We start from the raw sequence: 12956 nt of genomic DNA, 5'->3' as shown, positions 1-12956 counted from the left end.
ACTTATTGTAATGCACTGCTCAGACTTCCCACTCACCACGATTTTTATGGGGTCATTAACAACACATGTGCAATGAACTGCATTATGGCATCCTCAACTGTCGCAAACTGCTCCCAAAACAGAATATAATTAAATACAGCAGACACGCTAAACATAATACATTTTTACTGTGTAAAAATATAACTACAAACCTGGATAATTTAAGAACAAACCGACAATATTTATTTACACAATCGCAGGCTGCATGGTGGTTCTTACAACTGCTTTCTTCAACTTGGATCGGTTGTGCGTAAATGGTTTTGTATTTCTATAGCGCTTTTCTAGTCTTGACCACTCAAAGCTCTTTACAGTACAGTTTTACATTCACCCATACACATTCATACAGTCCATCGATTAGCAGCACTTGCTTGTTCTATGAGGGGAAATGACTTTGCATGCAGATGGAGAAGACTGGGGATCAAACTGCTCTGCCCCTCAGCCACAGCCGGGTTAAGTCTCCCATTTTATTGAATTCCTCATATTCTACCAACAAACAGAGCCTGCTAAGTATAACTTTCAATGGCCATTTTCTGACATAGAAAGCTTTGACATTAGCCGTACATAGTGGACAAATCAATCTGCAATAGCAATATTAATATATACTGTATGCAATGGGCTTTTTAATAAATCATTAACACAAACATGATCAGACCGTATTATTAGCCTTCAGGCTACAAACGATGTACAAACTCGTTTTTATTGGTTCCTAATATTCCTAATGTGTTTATGTATATTTTGAATGTTTATTTGGTGACAGAATGCAAAAATTGCAAAAAAAACAATGTAACAATAATATTAAGAAACATGACATTCTCATTCTACAGGACAATTTTAGGCCATTCACTGATTCACACACACATTCATACTATAATGCAGGTGGGGATTACTGGGAACCTACTGCCGACCTTTCGGTTAGAGGACGACTGCCTCCCCACTCATTTTATGATCATTGTCATCTAAGGCTGTTTTAGTAGGTATGGCATGAACAACATAACTTTACTATGTCAGACTTAAATCCAGGCCAGAAAAAATAGCGGCTGACACAACTATGTTTTTCTTAATCCTAAATGACCAGACAGGCTATAGTCATAGGATAAACTTGCTTGGAAATGGCTGTGGAAATACGAGTTGGTGCACCGAATCATGCGTAAAACCAGTGATTTTGGACAAGTGGTGCATCAGAACACCATCATCAACAAGTTAGCCTGTAAGTCAATTATCTGATCCACACTCCGGTGGTGGTAATGCCAACTGCTATTGAACAAGAAGAAGTGGATAGAGTAGAAAAATAAGAAAGCATTTGTTGGAAAAGGCCTCTCTGCAATTGAGCATTGTAAGCCCATGTTGTTTTCAGTTACTGTACTGTAAAGCATTTTAATTGGACTAGAAAAGCACTATATAAATACAGACCCTCGACCATTCAGTCCTTGTAAATGACATTTTTTGTATTATAGACAGATCAATTGGTAAGGCATTATTTGTAGATGATGTGTTAGTCGAGAAAACGATATATTTACAATAAAATATTGCTTTGTCCATGATGGCCTCTTGGGGGAGAGCAAGATCTATGGCTGATGAGTAAGGTGAAGGAAGGTGGACAGGACAGGTAGTGGCAGGAGGACCAGCAGGGCTATCAAACCTGTCAAAGTGGTTGAATTGGTTTGCTCTCATCACATCTCCATCTTTTTTACAGTGTTCTTCTAACCGGAGATTACCAGGGACAGGCTGTGAGTCATTCGGACGCCTGCACCGGAGACAGACCTGTGAAGCGATGTCACAGAGGGCCTCCTTAGGGGGTCTGAGTCGACTCACAGAGGCGAGTGCAGAGTATCACATAAGAGGGCTATCTCCGCCCCTCTCCCCTTCCTGCGTCCTGTGGTCATACACCACCTCAGGTCGAGGATGAAGCCAGTGAGCAAGGATTGGCACACAGGGGTCCACGGTAGCAACCGGACAGGACAGAGGAAATTTGCTAACCGAGAGGTAGATTATCTCCTCTCCTCCTTGAGGGCTATGGGCCTGCTATCATAGTCCAAGAGGTCCGTGAGGGCCATAGGCGTCAGATTGAGTATTTGCGACACAACTCGCGACATCACTAATGCAATGTGTGACCCCGAGTTGCCATGTGGTTCCTGCAGCACATTCCACTCAGTAGACACAAAGCAGTCACTCACAGCCTCCTCTGAGTCTGGAGACCAATTTCTGAAGGACCGTGTGGTCGTGGGTTGCCTTTGTACCTTTGGCTTGTACTGCTCTTGTATGGGCAGGGGGGCTGGAACTGTATGCATCCCTACATTAGTGTAACGGAAAAATTAACTAAGTATGTGTGAAGTATGTATGTTTATGACCTGTATCTACATACACAAACTGTCCAAATACCTTATTACCTGAGCTGTTTTATGGTCTGAACTGTGTTGACCTGAAAACTGTCAGACCCTTTAGACTCCCCAAAGAACTGAATGTACAGTGCCTTGCAAGTATTCACCCCCTTTGGACTTTTCTACATTTTGTCATGGTATAACCACAGATTCAAATTTATTTCATCGTGAGTTTATGTAATGGACCAACACAAAATAGTGCATCATTTGGAAGTGGGGGGAAATATTACATGGATTTCACAATTATTTACAAATAAAAATCTGAAAAGTGTTGAGTGCATATGTATTCACCCCCTTTACTGTGAAACCCCTAACAAAGATCTGGTGCGACCAATTGCATTCACAAGTCACATTTGCAAGTCACATAATTAGTAAATAGGGTCCACCTGTCTGCAATTTAATCTCAGTATAAATACACCTGTTCTGTGACGGACTCAGAGTTTGTTGGAGATCATTACTGAACAAACAGCATCATGAAGACCAAGGAGCTCACCAAACAGGTCAGGGATAAAGTTGTGGAGAAATATGAAGCAGGGTTAGGTTATAAAAAAATATCCAGAGCTTTGAACATCTCTCTGAGCACCATAAAATCCATCATAAGAAAATGGAAAGAATATGGCACAACCGCAAACCTACCAAGAGGAGGCCGTCCACCCAAACTGAAGAGTCGGACAAGGAGAAAATTAATCAGAGAAGCAACCAGGAGGCCCATGGTTACTCTGGAGGAGTTGCAGAGATCCACAGCTGAGGTGGGAGAATCTGTCCACAGGACAACTATTAGTCGTCTACTCCACAAATCTGGCCTTTATGGAAGAGTGGCAAGAAGAAAGCCATTGTTGAAAGGGATCCATAAAAAATCTCGTTTGGAGTTTGCCAGAAGCCATGTGGGAGACACAGCAAACATGTGGAAGAAGGTGCTCTGGTCAGATGAGACTTTTTGGCCTCAATGCAAAACGCTATGTGTGGCGAAAACCCAACACTGCCCATCACCCTGAGCACACCATCCCAACAGTGAAACATGGTGGTGGTAGCATCATGCTGTGGGGATGCTTCTCTTCAGCAGGTACAGGGAAACTGGTCAGAATAGAGGGAAAGATGGATGGAGCCAAATACAGGGAAATCCTTGAAGAAAATCTGATGCAGTCTGCAAAAGACTTGAGACTGGGGCGGAGGTTCATCTTCCAGCAGGACAATGACCCTAAACATACAGCCAGAGCTACAAAGGAATGATTTGGATTAAAGAATGTTAATGTCTTAAAATGGCCCAGTCAAAGCCCAGACCTCAATCCAATAGAGAATCTATGGCAAGACTTGAAGATTGCGGTTCACAGACGGTCTCCATCCAATCTGACTGAGCTTCATCTTTTTTGCCAAAAAGGATGGACAAACCTTTCCATCTCTAGATGTGCAAAGCTGGTAGAGACATACCCCAAAAGACTTGCAGCTGTAATTGCAGCGAAAGGGGGTTCTACCAAGTATTGACACAGGGGGGTGAATACTTATGCACCCAACAGATGTCAACTTTTTTGTTCTCATTATTGTTTGTGTCACAATAAAATTTATTTTGCACCTCCAAAGTACTATGCATGTTTTGTTGATCAAACGGGAAAAAGTTTATTTAAGTCTATTTGAATTCCAGTTAGTAACAGTACATAATGGGAAAAAGTCCAAGGGGGGTGAATACTTATGCAAGGCACTGTATGTCTGCTTATGTCCAAAGGAAACACATGTAAATCAGTTGTCTGTGTTTAGATTCCTCTCCCATCCTGCGCTTACAGAACCAGTCTGAGCTGGTTCTGAGAGATAGCCTTAGTCCTCCTATATAAGATCCTAATATTTGACTGTCCTGCATCTTCGCTCTGAGATCTTTGTGACTGTCTATGTTGATCCTTTCTGAAGAGAGCCCCTTCTTAAATACACAAAGACAAATATGGTGTCCCAGCCTCTTGTACTCCCAGATTACCATCACATTAGCCTACAGGAATTCTATTGTCTTGTTTCTGGTGGGGCAGCTGACAAACTGATAAAAGTAGGAGAATTTAGAGGAAATGGTTTTGTATTGATATAGTGCTTTTCTAGTCTTGATGACCACTAAAGTGCTTTACAGTACGGTTTTATTTTTTTAGTGTATGACGATCGCCGGTTTTCCTACCATTACTCTTTTTGCCTGCTCCTTTGGATACTTTTGCTTTGTGTTTTTGATTACCCCTGTACCGACCTGGACTGAAATTAAATCCTTATCTGCTAATCTGTTTCGTGACCGTGCATTCTTGGGTCCTCCATCTCCCGATTCTGATACATATGGGTTCAAGCACATGTAGGGATGGAGTGGAGTAATTGGCAGATGAATATGCAAAGGAAGCAACTAAGAAATCCGAAGTAAACGTGACAGTAACTTACAATAAGGCTGAAGCTAAAAGCGTAATTAAGTCAGACATGATTAAGCAAAAGGCATGAGGAGCGGAACAGAGAAACTAAAGGGAGACAGTATTGTACTGAGTGACATTGTGTTCCAGGGAGGGATGGAGAAAGTCATTACACCTGTGAGAGGGGGCAGTTTGACCGGCCACGTGTGTCTCTGAGGATTGGAGCTTGGTGAGCGTTACAGGGCAGTAGAGGTTTGCATGCCGTTTAGGTTCCTGCTTTAGGCAGGTGAGGTAGTGACAGTGTGGACTTAGGAGTGCTATTGCCTGCTCATCGGTGTCCTGACGAGGAGAAGCCTCACTACGCTGGACTGGCAATTGCCCCCAAACAGACTTTCAGTTACGCCGCACCAACGCTAAAGCCACACCCTGGGGGAGGGTCTTGAACCCTGCAAGAGTTAACTGGTGTTTAAGATGATTTATGTATTTGTAATTATTTTTACTTGTTAATGTCCTTGTGTTTAATTTGAATGGTGACAGATTTTAAAGTAGCAGCTTATAGTTACTGGACTGGGGGGGGTACCCAGCTGAGGGAGCTCATGAAAACTCTAGTATCACTGCATGTGTGCTTGAGAATAGCACGGTGTGTTTTTGTGGTGGAGAATTTTACTTGCAATACTGTGTGTCATGCCATGAAGAGATGCTCTGTTTTTCAATTTCAGTGACCTTAAAGATGCGGGGTGTCAGGGAGGGGGTTCTGGATTGGGAAATGCCCATTCACCTGTTTCCGCACTTATGAGTGGCACTTAGAGCCCAGGCTATCCTTACCTCTGTGCCAGGTTGGGTGCTGTAACATTGAAATTGTATCAATAAATACATTTTGTTGTAGCCGTCTGCATCCCCTCCTCTTTAGTGTTTGACAGTAGAAATAGTCTGTGTGAGGGCAAAGGTCTGTCCCTTTAAGCAAAGGATTATTACAATTCAATTCAATTCAATTTTTTGTAGAGCCAAATCATAATATACATTATCTCAAGGCACTTTACATTGAAGGTACACACCTTACCCTTGTTTATGAAGAAACCCAACAGTTCCTAAAATAAGGAAAAAAGGGGAGAGAAGAGAGAGAGAGAGAGAGAGAGAGAGAGAGATAGGGAGAAGGAGACCAGGAACACTTGTGCAGTGACTAGTTATAATGGGGGGAAAAACAGTGTAAAGAAGCAATAGATTAATAATGATAGCAGCAACATTTCATTAAGTAATTTAGTAATAAAAGGTCTTTTTGTTAATAATAATATTAATAATAATAATAACACTTGTTATCCTGCAGCTCTGGAGTCGGAGATACCTGCAAAGAGAGAGAAAAAGAGAGCGAGAGACTATGGGAGGTAAAAGACACAGAGTTAGTGACACGTTAATAAATGAATGTCTCTTTGCATTGTTTATTGAGCCTGTAAGTCAGTCAATATAACAGTGCAAAGCAATTAAAGGCATTAAGGTGGTAGGGATGGAAAAAAGCTAGCATTATTCAGAGACAATGTTCTGATTTATTTGGAGGAGCCTGAAAAGTAATTTATAGGATTGATGACACTGCTGGTGGATTTTTGGAAACTATCGGGCTAAAGGCTTATCATATCCAAAACACAGGTTATGACTTTGAATTTTACAACCTCAAAGGACTTGCAGGAAAGATCAAATCTTCAATGGCACACTGAAACATTAAGATATTTGGGAATAGCTATATAACAAAGGAATTTTCAAAACTAGCAGAAGCAAATTACGGGCCATTATCTCTAAAAAATCTGATGAAACGTTTTCCCCATTCTGAGTCTTAATTCAAGGATAAGTGCAGTAAAGATGAACATTCTCCCTCGACTACTTTACATTATTCGGACTCTACCTATGGATGTTTACGACAATCAATTCAGGGAAAGGGACCTAGATTTGGTGTCTTACAAAAGGGGGTGTGGCATTTTTATGCTTCACAGATACTTCCTCTGCTATATTGGTGCAACTAGGAGTATAAATGCCAGACTGAAGGAATTGGAATTTGGAAGGTCTAATAATCTCCCCCTACAGGCCACAATTGCTGATGGAGGACTTGGAGCTCAACTGGAAGAGATAAAAAAGTCCCTGGATAAATCGCAAGTTAAAATGGCAGAAGGTGGTCAAGTTATGCAGGATCTACGATATGATAAAACCTTTTAAATGGTAAATGGCTTTGTATTTATATAGCGCTTTTCTAGTCTTGCTGACCACTCAAAGTGCTTTACAGTGCAGTTTTACATTCACCCATTCACACACACATTCATACAGTGCATCTATTCACAGCACTTAGTTATTCTATGGGGGGCCATTCGGGGTTCAGCATCTTGCCCAAGGAGACTTCGGCATGCAGATGGGTCAGACTGGGGATCGAACTTCAGAAGTACGTACCCACAGACTTATCAACGGCAGAATCTGAGTATTATAAAATCGTATTATTAAACTGGGCCTAGTACCATGCATAAACAGAGCTACCCTGTTATTGTGCATTCAATACTAAGCTATTCAAATAATACACAGGTTCAAAGATGTATGTTTGTATTATTTTGTGTAGCTGAATGTGTGCATACTGAAAGATACCACATCTGCCTCCATTTATCCGTTTGCTACAATATGTCGGGTTCATGTTAATGTATATTTAAAGACATTTGAATTTGTGGGGGAAAATTGGTTGAATTTATTTTTTTTTAATTACAAAAATATCCCAAATTGTCTAATAAAAAATAAATACCCTAATCTTGCTTAAAATGTTGAAAAGCATTTTTATTATTGCCTTTTGGAGATCAGTTCATATAATACTCACTTCACTATTCACAGTCATTCACATTTGACCAGGGTTCACAAACTGTTGTATGGCATGGTAATTTTCTCTAACATACTTTTTCCTGAATATAGGGTTTAACGTTGATATTGTGTGTATTATCCTACATATTGTTTTTATTTTAACTATTTTTCCATAGTGAAACAGAACACTGAGGACAGGATGGAAAAAAGATTACAACAAGAAGGCCACCAGTCGTTGCGACAGTGCCGAGGATAGAGTAGAGGCAGCATGTATCTATCCTTGCATCTATGCAGGGGTAAGAGTACAATAATAAAGAGCCGTTTCATATAATTTGGGTTTTTGTCATTTGTAAATCCACCAATAAACATGCATGGCGATATAAAACCATTGAACCATTTTTGCATTTCCTAATCTACACTCAAATTAATAAACTACATTAACTGAATTACTACAAGCCTATGAAGTTCATGTGTCTTGCAACGCCATGCCACTAAGAGAAGGAAACTGAACACCTATTCGTAGTAACTTCCCTCTGTATCTCCACTCAGATATATCCTTTAAAAATCAAACAAAATTGGTATAAAGTTAATAAACGATATATATATATAGTGTATCATAAAATCGGCGTATGTGTGTAGAGATACAGCTGCTTTAGATTTGTGTTTATTATGGCCGACATTGATATTGATAAATGATTAATATCAACAAACTTTGTATTGAAGACAAAAAAAAAAATTAACATATAATGTTGGCAGCCTTCAAGGGTTTGGTTCTTTGCATCAAACTGATTACCATCACATTAGCCTACAGGAATTCTATTGTCTTGTTTCTGGTGGGGCAGCTGACAAACTGATAAAAGTAGGAGAATTTAGAGGAAATGGTTTTGTATTGATATAGTGCTTTTCTAGTCTTGATGACCACTAAAGTGCTTTACAGTACGGTTTTATTTTTTTAGTGTATGACGATCGCCGGTTTTCCTACCATTACTCTTTTTGCCTGCTCCTTTGGATACTTTTGCTTTGTGTTTTTGATTACCCCTGTACCGACCTGGACTGAAATTAAATCCTTATCTGCTAATCTGTTTCGTGACCGTGCATTCTTGGGTCCTCCATCTCCCGATTCTGATACATATGGGTTCAAGCACATGTAGGGATGGAGTGGAGTAATTGGCAGATGAATATGCAAAGGAAGCAACTAAGAAATCCGAAGTAAACGTGACAGTAACTTACAATAAGGCTGAAGCTAAAAGCGTAATTAAGTCAGACATGATTAAGCAAAAGGCATGAGGAGCGGAACAGAGAAACTAAAGGGAGACAGTATTGTACTGAGTGACATTGTGTTCCAGGGAGGGATGGAGAAAGTCATTACACCTGTGAGAGGGGGCAGTTTGACCGGCCACGTGTGTCTCTGAGGATTGGAGCTTGGTGAGCGTTACAGGGCAGTAGAGGTTTGCATGCCGTTTAGGTTCCTGCTTTAGGCAGGTGAGGTAGTGACAGTGTGGACTTAGGAGTGCTATTGCCTGCTCATCGGTGTCCTGACGAGGAGAAGCCTCACTACGCTGGACTGGCAATTGCCCCCAAACAGACTTTCAGTTACGCCGCACCAACGCTAAAGCCACACCCTGGGGGAGGGTCTTGAACCCTGCAAGAGTTAACTGGTGTTTAAGATGATTTATGTATTTGTAATTATTTTTACTTGTTAATGTCCTTGTGTTTAATTTGAATGGTGACAGATTTTAAAGTAGCAGCTTATAGTTACTGGACTGGGGGGGTACCCAGCTGAGGGAGCTCATGAAAACTCTAGTATCACTGCATGTGTGCTTGAGAATAGCACGGTGTGTTTTTGTGGTGGAGAATTTTACTTGCAATACTGTGTGTCATGCCATGAAGAGATGCTCTGTTTTTCAATTTCAGTGACCTTAAAGATGCGGGGTGTCAGGGAGGGGGTTCTGGATTGGGAAATGCCCATTCACCTGTTTCCGCACTTATGAGTGGCACTTAGAGCCCAGGCTATCCTTACCTCTGTGCCAGGTTGGGTGCTGTAACATTGAAATTGTATCAATAAATACATTTTGTTGTAGCCGTCTGCATCCCCTCCTCTTTAGTGTTTGACAGTAGAAATAGTCTGTGTGAGGGCAAAGGTCTGTCCCTTTAAGCAAAGGATTATTACAATTCAATTCAATTCAATTTTTTGTAGAGCCAAATCATAATATACATTATCTCAAGGCACTTTACATTGAAGGTACACACCTTACCCTTGTTTATGAAGAAACCCAACAGTTCCTACAATAAGGAAAAAAGGGGAGAGAAGAGAGAGAGAGAGAGAGAGAGAGAGAGAGATAGGGAGAAGGAGACCAGGAACACTTGTGCAGTGACTAGTTATAATGGGGGGAAAAACAGTGTAAAGAAGCAATAGATTAATAATGATAGCAGCAACATTTCATTAAGTAATTTAGTAATAAAAGGTCTTTTTGTTAATAATAATATTAATAATAATAATAACACTTGTTATCCTGCAGCTCTGGAGTCGGAGATACCTGCAAAGAGAGAGAAAAAGAGAGCGAGAGACTATGGGAGGTAAAAGACACAGAGTTAGTGACACGTTAATAAATGAATGTCTCTTTGCATTGTTTATTGAGCCTGTAAGTCAGTCAATATAACAGTGCAAAGCAATTAAAGGCATTAAGGTGGTAGGGATGGAAAAAAGCTAGCATTATTCAGAGACAATGTTCTGATTTATTTGGAGGAGCCTGAAAAGTAATTTATAGGATTGATGACACTGCTGGTGGATTTTTGGAAACTATCGGGCTAAAGGCTTATCATATCCAAAACACAGGTTATGACTTTGAATTTTACAACCTCAAAGGACTTGCAGGAAAGATCAAATCTTCAATGGCACACTGAAACATTAAGATATTTGGGAATAGCTATATAACAAAGGAATTTTCAAAACTAGCAGAAGCAAATTACGGGCCATTATCTCTAAAAAATCTGATGAAACGTTTTCCCCATTCTGAGTCTTAATTCAAGGATAAGTGCAGTAAAGATGAACATTCTCCCTCGACTACTTTACATTATTCGGACTCTACCTATGGATGTTTACGACAATCAATTCAGGGAAAGGGACCTAAATTTGGTGTCTTACAAAAGGGGGTGTGGCATTTTTATGCTTCACAGATACTTCCTCTGCTATATTGGTGCAACTAGGAGTATAAATGCCAGACTGAAGGAATTGGAATTTGGAAGGTCTAATAATCTCCCCCTACAGGCCACAATTGCTGATGGAGGACTTGGAGCTCAACTGGAAGAGATAAAAAAGTCCCTGGATAAATCGCAAGTTAAAATGGCAGAAGGTGGTCAAGTTATGCAGGATCTACGATATGATAAAACCTTTTAAATGGTAAATGGCTTTGTATTTATATAGCGCTTTTCTAGTCTTGCTGACCACTCAAAGTGCTTTACAGTGCAGTTTTACATTCACCCATTCACACACACATTCATACAGTGCATCTATTCACAGCACTTAGTTATTCTATGGGGGGCCATTCGGGGTTCAGCATCTTGCCCAAGGAGACTTCGGCATGCAGATGGGTCAGACTGGGGATCGAACTTCAGAAGTACGTACCCACAGACTTATCAACGGCAGAATCTGAGTATTATAAAATCGTATTATTAAACTGGGCCTAGTACCATGCATAAACAGAGCTACCCTGTTATTGTGCATTCAATACTAAGCTATTCAAATAATACACAGGTTCAAAGATGTATGTTTGTATTATTTTGTGTAGCTGAATGTGTGCATACTGAAAGATACCACATCTGCCTCCATTTATCCGTTTGCTACAATATGTCGGGTTCATGTTAATGTATATTTAAAGACATTTGAATTTGTGGGGGAAAATTGGTTGAATTTATTTTTTTTTAATTACAAAAATATCCCAAATTGTCTAATAAAAAATAAATACCCTAATCTTGCTTAAAATGTTGAAAAGCATTTTTATTATTGCCTTTTGGAGATCAGTTCATATAATACTCACTTCACTATTCACAGTCATTCACATTTGACCAGGGTTCACAAACTGTTGTATGGCATGGTAATTTTCTCTAACATACTTTTTCCTGAATATAGGGTTTAACGTTGATATTGTGTGTATTATCCTACATATTGTTTTTATTTTAACTATTTTTCCATAGTGAAACAGAACACTGAGGACAGGATGGAAAAAAGATTACAACAAGAAGGCCACCAGTCGTTGCGACAGTGCCGAGGATAGAGTAGAGGCAGCATGTATCTATCCTTGCATCTATGCAGGGGTAAGAGTACAATAATAAAGAGCCGTTTCATATAATTTGGGTTTTTTTCATTTGTAAATCCACCAATAAACATGCATGGCGATATAAAACCATTGAACCATTTTTGCATTTCCTAATCTACACTCAAATTAATAAACTACATTAACTGAATTACTACAAGCCTATGAAGTTCATGTGTCTTGCAACGCCATGCCACTAAGAGAAGGAAACTGAACACCTATTCGTAGTAACTTCCCTCTGTATCTCCACTCAGATATATCCTTTAAAAATCAAACAAAATTGGTATAAAGTTAATAAACGATATATATATATAGTGTATCATAAAATCGGCGTATGTGTGTAGAGATACAGCTGCTTTAGATTTGTGTTTATTATGGCCGACATTGATATTGATAAATGATTAATATCAACAAACTTTGTATTGAAGACAAAAAAAAAAATTAACATATAATGTTGGCAGCCTTCAAGGGTTTGGTTCTTTGCATCAAACTGGTAGTGCATGCGCAGTTCCAAAACAGGGGCTCTGGTCTTGGCGCATGCGTACGACTGGAGCGGAGCTCTGGCTGTGCGGGTCGACGTCAGGCTTGGCATCGGCTGTACACAAAGGGAACAGGGTGTACTGTTTCTTTAAAGCGGTCACTACCGCAGCTCACCCCGTGGTAGGCTCCCGCTGCTTGTTATCTTCTGTCAACAAGATGGCTGTCGTCCCTGAGAGCAGAATTCTAAGTTTTAGCGTGTTCAAATGGAGCTCTTACTCCTCTACATATTTACCCGAGTGAGTAATGCACACTGTAGCTGCCCCAGCTTATGCATCAGGGTTTGTCAGTCTGTCTGCCATTTTCAATAGTGCACCAGTATTTTTTCGAGCCGGTCCGAGGGCCTAGCTCGTCTGACACGAGCAAGCTAGCAGTAGCTTCGTCCGTAGCATCATAGGCATTTGATTTTGTTACTTAGCTACCCAAAAGTCAAATTAGTCGTGGTTCACTCTAGTGTTTAATGTGTCTATCTACAGTGTCAATTAAACAATGCATATTCG

General features: G+C 40.2%; 1 protein-coding gene across 3 annotated transcripts in view; it reads left to right on the top strand.

Moving 5' to 3' along the window:
- The first annotated feature begins 12527 nt into the window (after positions 1 to 12527).
- The window catches only part of mkln1 (muskelin 1, intracellular mediator containing kelch motifs), a 31560-nt gene continuing 31131 nt past the window's right edge, over positions 12528 to 12956 (top strand). The window contains exon 1 of one of the 3 annotated variants that reach the window (XM_053415281.1): positions 12528 to 12695. In XM_053415281.1, the coding sequence (XP_053271256.1) occupies positions 12616 to 12695 (80 nt within the window). In that variant the 5' untranslated portion in view covers positions 12528 to 12615. The remainder of the gene's footprint in view (positions 12696 to 12956) is intronic. The other 2 variants (XM_053415280.1, XM_053415283.1) reach the window with 2 other exon arrangements.

Source organism: Pleuronectes platessa, chromosome 22 (assembly GCF_947347685.1).
Source record: "Pleuronectes platessa chromosome 22, fPlePla1.1, whole genome shotgun sequence".
NCBI classification, from domain to species: domain Eukaryota; kingdom Metazoa; phylum Chordata; class Actinopteri; order Pleuronectiformes; family Pleuronectidae; genus Pleuronectes; species Pleuronectes platessa.
Note: the sequence above shows the minus strand (reverse complement) of the source record. Positions and strands in the feature narration are given on the sequence as shown.